Here is a 13,730-nt window from a genome sequence, read left to right on the forward strand (position 1 = left end):
ATATTAGAGGCAACAGCTTTAATTTATTGAGAGTTTTAGCTATATTGGGATTTAGCTATATTGGGCCAAATCAATTGCAGAAGGGGTGTCTGCTTAAATGCACAGCCAGTGTTGCATATCAGACTACAGAGTATTTTTCTCTGAAAGCAAAAACAGTATGAAAAGCTGTGACAATTACAAATGTTCATAACCAGTTTCCTCTGCTCTCTTCACACACTTCAGTCAGAAACACAGGACACAGAAGCTGCAGCTGTTGGGAGCTTTCTCTCTCTCTCTCTCACACACACACAGAGTTACACACAGGGTTAACTGATCAAGTGTGAGGGGAATTTCCCCTCTCCTCATGGCTCATTCTGCGTCAGTTTTGGCGTCAGTAAAGTTTGAAAGTATTTTGATAACAGTAAACAAAGAGGTTGCCAGTGAAATGTATACAACAGTACTTAGCAGCACTTCCCAAACAATTCCTATCTCAATTGAAAACAATATGTAGATCGATAGTGTTCCTTTAAGAATGTCATGCTCTTTTAAAAGCACAAGGTGATCACACCAGACATTGACATGATTTGTTTTTTTTTCTAGTTACGCACTTTGTAGGTTAACTATTAAATAAAAATATTTATTTTACAATTTTTGAAAGTTACACATTTCACAGCATTTTTTTTTACCAGAAGTGCGGGTACCTAAAACTTTTGAATGCATGAGTGTGAGTGTGTGTGTGTCTATAGTGTGAGCCTGTGTGTGTCTATAGTGTGAGCCTATTGCTATTCATGCCACAATTTTCCTGATGACATTTCCCTGTCATTGGAAGCACTATATTCAACTGAATTCATAAATTGAGCTACCAGATGAAAAAATATTTTTGCAAAGAACAACTCTTCCACTCAGAACTCTTGTCTTTAAAGGGGCACTATGGCAAAAAAATTGTAAATATGTGCAAACATATACAAATAAGAAGTACATTGTTTCCAGAGTAAAATGAGCCATAAATTACTTTTCTACTATGTTGCTGTCACTTACAGTAAGTAGTAGAAATCTGACAGAAGTGACAGGTTTTGGACTAGTCCATCTCTTCATAGGGGAGTCTTAGGGATTTATTTATTTTCAAAAGCACTTAGTGAATGGCAGTTGCTCTGTCCAACTGCCAAAAAACTGTGTAGTGAGCAGGGAAGCTGGCCAGCATCTTTGTATAAATCCTTTTTAGGGAATATCTTTAAGAATAAAATATCTAAAGAATAAAAGTCTTGCTGAGAATCCCCTATGAAGAGATGGACTAGTCCAAAACCTATCGGTTCTGTCAGATTTCTACTACCTACTATAAGTGACAGCAACATAGGAGAAAATTCATTTATGGCTCATTTTACTCTGGAAAAAACGTACTTCTTATTTGTCTATGTTTGCCCATATTTTAAATTTTAAAATGTTTCACTATAGTGTCCCTTTAAAAGAATTGTGAACTCATGTAAGTGAGCATTATCAAGAGAGTTCATTGTTAGTTACAAAGTTCATTTAAGTTGTGTAGGGTAGCTTTAGGGGTTGCAAACATGAATTGTTGCCTGCTGTCATCTGTAGGATGAGACAAGGGATGGTACTTATTATCGGGGGGTGGGGGGGTTGTAAGTAAGGATTGGGGCCACAAAGCTTTAAATGTTGACATTTAACCACTTCCCGACCGCCGTATATACAATTGGCGGCCGGGAAGTGGACGCCGCAAGGACCGCCGTATTGACAATTGGCGGCGGTCCTTGTATGGGCATGGGCGGAGCGATCGCGTCATCCGTGACGCGATCCTCCGCCTCCGCCTGGCGCCGCTCACCCGCCCCAACATCCCGCCGGCCATACGGAAGCGCTGGCGGGATGTTAACCCGACGATCGCCGCATACAAAGTGTATAATACACTTTGTAATGTTTACAAAGTGTATTATACAGGCTGCCTCCTGCCCTGGTGGTCCCAATGTCCGAGGGACCACCAGGGCAGGCTGCAGCCACCCTAGTCTGCACCAAGCACACTGATTTCCCCCCCCCCCCTGCCCCAGATCGCCCACAGCACCCATCAGACCCCCCCTGCCCACCCCCAGACCCCTGTTTGCACCCAATCACCCCCCTAATCACCCATCAATCACTCCCTGTCACTATCTGTCAACGCTATTTTTTTTTTATCCCCCCCCTGCCCCCCGCTCCCTCCTGATCACCCCCCCCACCCCTCAGATTCTCCCCAGACCCCCCCCCCCCCCCATGTACTGTATGCATCTATCCCCCCTGATCACCTGTCAATCACCTGTCCATCACCTGTCAATCACCCGTCAATCACCTGTCAATCACCCCCTGTCACTGCCACCCATCAATCAGCCCCTAACCTGCCCCTTGCGGGCAATCTGATCACCCCCCCACACCAATAGATCGCCCGCAGATCCGACATCAGATCACCTCCCAAATCCATTGTTTACATCTATTCTCTCCTCTAAACACCCACTAATTACCCATCAATCACCCCCTATCACCACCTGTCACTTTTACCTATCAGATCAGACCCTAATCTGCCCCTTGCGGGCACCCAATCACCCGCCCACACGCTCAGATTGCCCTCTGATCCCCCCTTATCAATTCACCAGTGCATTAATTACATCTGTTCTTCCCTGTAATAACCCACTGATCACCTGTCAATCACCTGCCAATCACCTATCACCCATCAATCACCCCCTGTTACCCCCTGTCACTGCCACCCATCAATCAGCCCCTAACCTGCCCCTTGCGGGCAATCTGATCACCCACCCACACCATTAGATCGCCCGCAAACCCGCCGTCAGATTACCTCCCAAATGTATTGTTTACATCTGTTATCTTCTCTAAACACCCACTAATTACCCATCAATCACCCATCAATCACCCCCTATCACCAACCGTCACTGTTACCTATCAGATCAGACCCTAATCTGCCCCTTGCGGGCACCCAATCACCCGCCCACACGCTCAGATTGCCCTCAGACCCCCCCCCCCCCCGTTATAAATTCGCCAGTGCATTAATTACATCTGGCCTTCCCTGTAATAACCCACTGATCACCTGTCAATCACCTGCCAATCACCTATCACCCATCAATCACCCCCTGTCACTGCCACCCAACAATCAGCCCCTAACCTGCCCCTTGCAGGCAAACTGATCACCCACCCACACCAATAGATCGCCCGCAGATCTGACATCAGATCACCACCCAAGCGCAGTGTTTCCATCTATTCTCTCCTCTAAACACCCACTAATTACCCATCAATCACCCATCAATCACCCCCTATCACCACCTGTCACTGTTACCCATCAGATCAGACCCTAATCTGCCCCTTGCGGGCACCCAATCGCCCGCCTACACGCTCAGATTGCCCTCAGACCCCCCCTTATCAATTCGCCAGTGCAATATTTACATCTGTTCTCCCCTGTAATAACCCACTGATTACCTGTCAATCACCTATCAATCACCCATCAATCACCCCCTGTCACTGCCACCCATCAATCACCCCCTGTCACTGCCGCCCATCAATCACCCGCTGTCACCGCCACCCATCAATCAGCCCCTAACCTGCCCCTTGCGGGCAATCTGATCACCCACCCACACCAATAGATCGCCCGCAGATCCGACGTCCGATCACCTCCCAAGTGCAGTGTTTACATCTGTTCTCTACCCTAAACACCCACTAATTACCCATCAATCACCCCCTGTCACTGCTACCTATCAGATTAGACCCCTATCTGCCCCTAGGGCACTCAATCACCCGCCCACACCCTCAGAATGCCCTCAGACCCCAGCCCTGATCACCTCGCCAGTGCATTGCTTGCATCTATTCCCCCCTCTAATCACACCTTGAGACACCCATCAATCACCTCCTGTCACCCCCTAGCACACCTACCCATCAGATCAGGCCCCAATTTGCCCCGTGTGGGCTCCTGATCACTCGGCCAAACCCTCAGATCCCCCTCAGACCCCCTTCCGATCACCTCCCCAGTGCATTGATTGCATCTATTTTCCCCTCTAACCACCCCCTGAGACACCCATCAATCACCTCCTGTCACCCCCCTAGCACTCCTATCCATCAGATCAGGCCCAATACAACCTGTCATCTAGAAGGCCACCCTGCTTATGACCGGTTCCACAAAATTCGCCCCCTCATAGACCACCTGTCATCAAAATTTGCAGATGCTTATACCCCTGAACAGTCATTTTGAGACATTTGGTTTCCAGACTACTCACGGTTTTGGGCCTGTAAAATGCCAGGGCGGTATAGGAACCCCACAAGTGACCCCATTTTAGAAAAAAAGACACCCCAAGGTATTCTGTTAGGTGTATGACGAGTTTATAGAAGATTTTATTTTTTGTCAAAAGTTAGCGGAAATTGATTTTTATTGGATTTTTTTCACAAAGTGTAATTTTTCACTAACTTGTGACAAAAAATAAAATCTTCTATGAACTCGCCATACACCTAACGGAATACCTTGGGGTGTCTTCTTTCTAAAATGGGGTCACTTGTGGGGTTCCTATACTGCCCTTGCATTTTAGGGGCACTAAACCGCGAGGAGTAGTCTAGAAAACAAATGCCTCAAAATGACCTGTGAATAGGACGTTGGGCCCCTTAGCGCACCTAGGCTGCAAAAAAGTGTCACACATGTGGTACCGCCGTACTCAGGAAAAGTAGTATAATGTGTTTTGGGGTGTATTTTTACACATACCCATGCTGGGTGGGAGAAATTTCTATGTAAATGGACAATTGTGTGTAAAAAAATCAAACAATTGTCATTTACAGAGATATTTCTCCCACTTAGCATGGGTATGTGTAAAAATACACCCCAAAACGCATTATACTACTTCTCCTGAGTACGGCGGTACCACATGTGTGGCACTTTTTTTTACACCCTAAGTACGCTAAGGGGCCCAAAGTCCAATGAGTACCTTTAGGATTTCGCAGGTCATTTTGCGACATTTGGTTTCAAGACTACTCCTCACGGTTTAGGGCCCCTAAAATGCCAGGGCAGTATAGGAACACCACAAATGACCCCATTCTAGAAAGAAGACACCCAAAGGTATTCCGTACGGAGTATGGTGAGTTCATAGAAGATTTTATTTTTTGTCACAAGTTAGCGGAAAATGACACTTTGTGAAAAAAAACAATTAAAATCAATTTCCGCTAACTTGTGACAAAAAAATAAAAACTTCTATGAACTCACCATACTCCTAACGGAATACCTTGGGGTGTCTTCTTTCTAAAATGGGGTCATTAGTGGGGTTCCTATAATGCCCTGGCATTTTAGGGGCCCTAAACCGTGAGGAGTAGTCTTGAAACAAAAATGACCTGTGAAATCCTAAAGGTACTCATTGGACTTTGGGCCCCTTAGTGCAGTTAGGGTGCAAAAAAGTGCCACACATGTGGTATCGCCGTACTCGGGAGAAGTAGTATAATGTGTTTTGGGGTGTATTTTTACACATACCCATGCTGGGTGGGAGAAATACTTCTGTAAATGACAATCTTTTGATTTTTTTTACACACAATTGTCCATTTACAGAGGTATTTCTCCCCCCCAGCATGGGTATGTGTAAAAATACACCCCAAAACACATTGTACTACTTCTCCCGAGTATGGCGATACCACATGTGTGGCACTTTTTTGCACCCTAACTGCGCTAAAGGGCCCAAAGTCCAATGAGTACCTTTAGGATTTCACAGGTCATTTTGAGAAATTTCGTTTCAAGACTACTCCTCACGGTTTAGGGCCCCTAAAATGCCAGGGCAGTATAGGAACCCCACAAATGACCCCATTTTAGAAAGAAGACACCCCAAGGTATTCCGTTAGTAGTATGGCGAGTTCATAGAAGATTTTATTTTTTGTCACAAGTTAGCGGAAATTGATTTTAATTGTGTTTTTTCACAAAGTGTCATTTTCCGCTAACTTTTGACAAAAAATAAAATCTTCTATGAACTCACCATACTCCTAACGGAATACCTTGGGGTGTCTTCTTTCTAAAATGGGGTCATTTGTGGGGTTCCTATACTGCCCTGGCATTTTAGGGGCCCTAAACCGTGAGGAGTAGTCTTAAAACGAAATTTCTCAAAATGACCTGTGAAATCCTAAAGGTACTCATTGGACTTTGGGCCCTTTAGCGCAGTTAGGGTGCAAAAAAGTGCCACACATGTGGTATCGCCGTACTCAGGAGAAGTAGTATAATGTGTTTTGTGGTGTATTTTTACACATACCCATGCTGAGTGGGAGAAAGATCTCTGTAAATGGACAATTGTGTATAAAAAAATTAACAAATTGTCATTTACAGAGATATTTCTCCCACCCAGCATGGGTATGTGTAAAAATACACCCCAAAACACATTATACTACTTCTCCTGAGTACGGCAACACCACATGTGTGGCACTTTTTTGCAGCCTAACTGCGCTAAGGGGTCCAAAGTCTAATGAGCACCTTTAGGCTTTACAGGGGTGCTTACAATTTAGCACCCCCCAAAATGTCAGGACAGTAAACACACCCCACAAATGACCCCATTTTGTAAAGTAGACCCTTCAAGGTATTCAGAGAGGGGCATGGTGAGTCCGTGGCAGATTTCATTTTTTTTTTGTCGCAAGTTAGAAGAAATGGAAACCTTTTTTTTTTTTTTCTCACAAAGTGTCATTTTCCGCTTACTTGTGACAAAAAATAATATCTTCTATGAACTCACTATGCCTCTCAGTGAATACTTTGGGATGTCTTCTTTCCAAAATGGGGTAATTTGGGGGGTATTTATACTATCCTGGAATTCTAGCCCCTCATGAAACATGACAGGGGGTCAGAAAAGTCATAGATGCTTGAAAATGAGAAAATTCACTTTTTGCACCATAGTTTGTAAACGCTATAACTTTTACCCAAACCAATAAATATACACTGAATGGGTTTTTTTTTTATCAAAAACATGTTTGTCCACATTTTTCGCGCTGCATGTATACAGAAATTTTACTTTATTTGAAAAATGTCAGCACAGAAAGTTAAAAAAATCATTTTTTTGCCAAAAATCATGTCTTTTTTGATGAATATAATAAAAAGTAAAAATCGCAGGAGCAATCAAATAGCACCAAAAGAAAGCTTTATTAGTGACAAGAAAAGGAGCCAAAATTCATTTAGGTGGTAGGTTGTATGAGCGAGCAATAAACCGTGAAAGCTGCAGTGGTCTGAATGGAAAAAAAGTGGCCGGTCCTTAAGGGGTAGAAAGCCCTAGGTCCTCAAGTGGTTAACCTGCAGCAAAGAACAGTGAGAGCATGCAAAAAAAAATCACGTTTTCATATATATTATTTTTACATTACATACCATTTTCTTTTTTTTTTAAATATATGTATACACACACTCTTTCAGAAATCCATCCTTTTTGTTGTTTATACAACAATAAATAACATTTGCTATGTATGGAATTGTTACATACATACAATTTATTCAGGTTCAGTACAATTTGATAATCTATACATACGATCTCCCATCCCAGCCATCCTTTTAGCAAATGTCCGCTCCCTTCCGAACAAGCTAGACGAGCTGCTTCTTCTACTTGGGAGCAAACCCTCGCTCGAAGGCAACTCCCCGGTTCTCTGCTTCACTGAGACCTGGCTAAATGACAACATCCCAGACAACTCCCTCAACCTACCAGGCTTCAGTCTTTTCCGAGCAGACCGTGACCCCTCTCTCTCAGGGAAAAGTAAGGGCGGTGGAATCTGCTTTTACATCAACAACGCTTGGTGCTCCAACACAACCATCCTGCACAAAAGCTGCACTCCAGACGTTGAGCTTCTAGTTATCAACTGCAGGCCTCAGTACTCGCCAAGGGAGTTCACTTCCTACGTCCTAGCAGGTGTCTACATCCCTCCGGATGCGGACACCAAGAATGCCCTGCGGTCACTGTGGGAGTCCTCCTTCCCGGACTTTCTCTTCATCATCTTGGGAGATTTTAATAAGGCAAACCTTCGCCAGGAGCTGCCTCGATACAAACAACACATCACCTACCCCACCAGGAGCCAAAACACCCTGGACCATTGCTACATGGTCCTCAAGGATGCGTACAAGGCTACTCGCCGGGCTGCCCTAGGCAACTCCGACCATTGACTAATTTACCTGATCCCCACCTACAGAAGGCTCCTTCAAACCTCCAAGCCGATGGTCAGGACTGTTAAAAAGTGGACTGAGGAGGCTAAGGGTCAACTACAAGTTTGCTTTGACAGCACTGACTGGCCGGTCCTGGAAGCTCCCTGCCTAGATAAATGGACGGAGATTGTCACCTCCTATATCCGCTTCTGTGAGGAGACATACATCCCAACGACGACCGTCAAAGTCTTCCCAAACAACAAGCCCTGGTTTAATGGCAGGCTGCACCACCTACGGAAAACCAAAGAGGAAGCACACAAATCTGGTACCCCAGAGGAGTTCAGGGAGGCCAGAAACTCCTTGAACCGAGAGCTGAAATTCAAATTGGGATTACTCAAACAAACTAAGAAAGGACCTTCAGTCCAACAACATACGGGATGTCTGGAAAGGCCTCAGGGCAGCCACTAATTTCAAGCCCCCTCCTCAACACACACTTCCTAGCATCGAGCTAGCCGAAGAGAGCACAACAAATTCTACTGCAGGTTCGATCACATACCCACCAACCCCCGAGGACCTAGTAATCTCATCACCACCCGGGGAGCCTCCTGCCACATTTCCCCAAGCTGCCACTGCCCTCCACGCACCGGTAACTGTCCGGGAGGCCAACGTACTACTGCAACTCCAGAGGCTCAACACCAGGAAGGCTCCAGGCCCGGACGGCATATCCCCAACCTGCCTGAAAACCTGTGCAAGCCAGCTAGCCCCAATCCTAACTTCAATCTTCAGCAAATCTCTGACAGTGTGCAAGGTCCCTTCCTGCTTTAAGAAAGCTAATATCATACCGGTCCCCAAGAAGCCAGGTGCCACAGATCTAAACAACTTCAGACCGGTCGCCTTAACTCCAATCATCATGAAAACCTTCGAAAGACTGGTTCTCTCCTATCTGAAGGGACACACCGACACCAAAACGGATCCTCTGCAATTTGCATACAGGGCCAACCGGTCCGTAGAGGATGCTATTAACATCAGTCTAGCACACATCAGGGATCATCTGGATAAACCCAACTCCTACGCCTGGATCCTGCTCCTGGACTTCAGCTCCGCTTTTAATACCATTTGTCCGACAATCCTGTATGAAAACCTGGTACGACTCGGAGTTGACCCTAATCTGTGCACCCGGATCAAAGATTTCCTTACTAACAGGTTGCAGCTAGTCAGGATTGGCGGCTGCTCTTCCAGTGCTAGAATTACCAACACTGGTGCCCCGCAAGGGTGTGTGCTGTCCCCAATTCTCTTCTCACTGTACACGAACAGCTGTACCTCATCCGCTGACTCTGTCAAGGTCATCAAGTTTGCGGATGACACCACTATACTAGGCCTCATAGACGAAAACAGGGAGCATGAATATCGCAAGGAGATTGAGCGGATCCTCAGGTGGTGCAAGCAAAATAAACTCGTATTAAATACGGCAAAAACTGTGGAACTAATTGTGGACTTCAGAAGAAATGCCCCATTTCCCAGTCCGGTCTCCATCGACGGTACTGAGGTCTCCAGAATACACAGCGCTCGGTTCCTTGGAACCACCATTACGGACAACCTGAAGTGGGATGAGAACTCCTCCGTAATTCAAGAGAAAGCCCAGCAGAGGCTGTTCTTTCTCAGGCAGCTGAGGAAGTTTAGGATGTCGCAGGAGCTAATGATCAGCTTCTACTCTGCCACCATCGAGTCTGTCCTTTGCTCCTCCATTATCGTCTGGTACTCCGGGGCTAACGCAAGGGACAAGCACAAACTCCAGAGGGTAATCAGTGCTGCTGAGAAGATCATCGGATCACCCCTGCCACCCCTGGACATCCTTCATTCTTCTAGAATGAGATCCAGGGCAAACAGGATCACTCAAGACCCCTTCCACCCAGGCAGTTGCTTCTTCGACCCCCTTCCCTTAGGTTGCCGCTATAGATCCATTCTCACCAAAACCACCAGGCATAAAAACTCCTTCTTTCCCCAGGCAGTTGTCCTACTCAATGCATGCACTCTCCCAAACTGACATCCCCTAATCCTCCTCGGCCTCCCATGGCAGAAATGCGCATGTCTCCAGCTGGCCGCGCTGCACCATATGTCACCATACAATGTGCTTTCCATAATATAGACCTGCCCGTCTGAACTATGAGCTGCTGCTGTCGGTTTAATGGACATCATGGTGTCTCTGGAGCTAAGATCTGTACCATGTTGATGTTGCTATTTTTGCCAATTGCTATGCCAATTTTTTGCATTACATGCTCTATGCCAATTGCTGTTACTGTCTGTCAGATTGCTGTCATGTCTATGTAGCTATTATCTGTACCATGCTGATGTTGCTATGCCGTGTGTCCACAAAAAATTCCGGGTGCGGCGCCTGCCGTACTTGGCGAATAAAGTTGATTCTGATTCTGATACCATACAACTCTTTGTAAAGTTGGTCTTAATTTCCCAGTATGTCCAATCTCAAAAAAATTTAAAAATGGGAAATTTCAACCAGATTTCTCAGTCAAATAAATAAAAAAAGAAAACAACTTCTTGATTTTTTTTGTACAGCTAATCATTTTCACTGAATTGTGGAAAATCTAACAGAAAAATTGTAACTTGTATGGGCCACCTTTATTCGGATGAGCAATGCAATAAAAAAAATAAAAGAAAGGACACAATAACTTTATAATTTATAGTGTGAAGCCATCTAATGTGTAATATTTACTCTTCACAGATGTTTGCCATGTTCTTTGCACTTTGTCTTTACTACAACTTTGATTAGAAGAAAAAACTGGATGAAGACAGATTAAAGTCACTGAGCTTGACCAGCCACAGAAATATTCTGGACATTTCCTCCACAATGCTCTTGATATGGACGGTTCTTTCATATGGGAGAAGGCTTCCACATGTATCAATATAATTCATCTTCTGAAAGGCCATCATGTCTGCCACTTTATTCTCATGGTGTATAGTTAGTTAGAGGATGCAATACCCTTTGTGTATTTGTCATTTGTAGGTGTCTTGAACTGTGTTACATACACACAATAAATAAAAAGTTTTGCTCAAGTTTTGGGGAAAACGTGATGGGTAATCAAAAAATTGTTCACCTTATGTTCTTGAATAAACTGATATTTTTATATAAGGATAAATATATAATAGACATAAGAAAATGTTTGTTATACTATATGTGGCTGTTTTATAGTGTGTTTTCTATTGCTCTAGGGTTTAAAGCTTAACCCAGATAGGATTATGATGCCCTGCCCTGCCCTGCCCATGCCAGGGTGACAAAATAAAGGTTAAAAACAGTTTATTCTTTAGGCTCTGAGTATACAACCCCGTTTCCAAAAAAGCTAGGACCCTGAATAAAATGTAAATAAAAATAGAAAATCGTGTAAGCCCTATATTTAAAGGAACACTATCAAACCAAGTGTTCTAAAATGACAATGTACAAATAATGTCTAAGTAGCTGTGTAAACATTTTCCTACTTTTCCTATTAAATATCAGAGGCTAAAGCTTTAATTCATTGTGTGTAGATTTCAGTTCAGTTGGAATGTTTCATTTGGAAAGGGTTACTTCAATATTACACTGTTCTTTGCATGTCAGACTGCATATGAAAAGGGGTGTCAGATTTCACATACAATTACAAACAAGTTACATTTCCTCTGCTCTTCCTGCTGAGTGCAGACAGCTCATTCAGAGAGACAGCCTGAGAGCTTTCTCTCACACACAGGGTTAACAGATGCAGTGTGAAGCAACCCCCCCTCCCTTCATGAATGAGTAGTCCCGTCAGATTTTGCCTCAGATGCCTTCAGTAAGTGTGAAAGGAATTTTATAACAGTAAACAAAAAGATAAACATTTAAAAGTATACACCAGTACTTAACAACACTTCCCAAACTATTCTTATCTCAATTGAAAAAAAAATGTTAATCGATCGTGTTCCTTTAACAAATAATAGTACAAAGACAACACAGCAAATGCAGAAACTGTGAATTATTACCTTAAAACATACTACATGGAATTGTCTTGCTGAAATAAGCAAAGCCCTCCATCAAAAAGACACTGGCCCATATACTGATCACAAGAACTTAGAGTATATTGAAGGAGCTAAACGTCTTAGTCCTAGGCAAGCTCGCTGGTCCCTAATTTTTATGAGATTCAGGTTCATTATTACCTACAGACCGGGTAGTAAAAACCTTAAAGTGGATCTGAGATGAACTTTTACTCATTGCATAATTGTGTTCCTTTCCTATTGTTTATAGGGCATTCCTCAAGCCAAATACTTTTTTGTTTTTGTTTTAATGCTCTAATTCCCTATAAACTAAATAAGCCACTCCCACAAGTTTTCAGAGAGCCAAGGCACTTTCAGACAGTAGCAAGGGCTCATGGGAGCTCAGTCTGGACAGGAGGAGGGGGAGGTGTTACTAGCCATTGATTTCAGAGGCAGAGGGGAGGAGGGAGGAGGAGAGGGGATTAGGCTGATGGCTCAAGGTACAGATAAGCCTGCCTCTGTGTAATGTTTACAAACAACATGGCGGCTGTCATTGTATCACAGGAAGAAATATTCTTATTCTATTAAAGCTGTTTGCAGCTAGATTTTTTTTTTTTACAAATAATGTTTATCGTTTTTTATAAAAACATACAAATAGAGCATAAAACATAAACATGGTATCCCCTCCTCCCCCCTCCCCAGCCACCCTCCTCTCTCACGGTTCCTCTCTACCGGTCAATTATCAACAGTATATACCAATGAACTTAATTAATTGCTTACATCATAGTCAACACCTTGCTCTTTAAGGTATTCGATCCACGGGGTCCAAATGCTATCAAATTTAAGAGGACATTTCCTTTGTATGTACGTTAATTTGTAGAATGGAAGGACCAAGTTTACCACTCTTACCCAATCCGTTATTGCAGTATAATAGTTTTCCTGGCAAAGTAGCACAGCAAGTCCCATAATATCAACAGTCTCCTGTTGGGGGCAATATCTCCCGCTATTCCCAGTAGGTGAGTCTTAGGGCTAATGACTATGGGTCTCTCAAATATTTTTTGAAGAAAAGTATTGATTTGAGTCCAGTAGTTTTGTAAGTGGGGGCACATCCAAACCATATGGATGAAATTTGCAGAAGCTTGTCCACATCTGGGGCAGCAATCAGATCTGTCAGGATACATACGTGCCAATCTTATGGGGGTGTAATAAATTTTGTAGATACATTTCAGTTGAATGAGCCTATCTTTAATATTGATGAGGTATGATCCAGTGTCCTCTAACAGATCTCTCCACTCAGACTCTTCGAGGTCGGGTACATCCGCGCACCAATCCCAAAAGGCCTTATCTACTCTGGGAGATACGATGTCTATAAGGGTTGAGTATATGGCTGAGAGGGGGGAGTCCAAATGTTTTTGTAGTAGTAAAGCTTCTATTGGGTCTGATTTTAAGGTGATAGGGTTAGGAAATTGAGAATTAGCGGCATGTTTTATTTGAAGGTACCTAAAGAACATTTTGTTATTTAATGAGAATTCTTGTTTGAGGTCATTAAAGCTGGATCGTCTACCATCTGTAATAACGTGTGTAAGCCATTTAATTCCAAATCTTGCCCATAAGATGGGGTCAGGGATGCTCTGGAAATGTAGTAGATAAG

At 43.8% G+C, this 13,730-nt stretch overlaps 1 protein-coding gene across 3 annotated transcripts in view; it reads left to right on the forward strand.

Moving 5' to 3' along the window:
- Window positions 1-11,122, forward strand: part of LOC137544430 (tetraspanin-18-like) — a 71,602-nt gene extending 60,480 nt beyond the window's left edge. For all 3 annotated transcript variants that reach the window (XM_068265506.1, XM_068265505.1, XM_068265507.1), the window contains one exon: window positions 10,824-11,122. In XM_068265506.1, coding sequence (XP_068121607.1) covers window positions 10,824-10,871 — 48 coding nt within the window. In that variant the 3' untranslated portion in view covers window positions 10,872-11,122. The remainder of the gene's footprint in view (window positions 1-10,823) is intronic.
- Window positions 11,123-13,730: the final 2,608 nt, after the last annotated feature.

Source organism: Hyperolius riggenbachi, chromosome 2, assembly GCF_040937935.1.
Source record: "Hyperolius riggenbachi isolate aHypRig1 chromosome 2, aHypRig1.pri, whole genome shotgun sequence".
Taxonomy (NCBI): Eukaryota; Metazoa; Chordata; class Amphibia; order Anura; family Hyperoliidae; genus Hyperolius; species Hyperolius riggenbachi.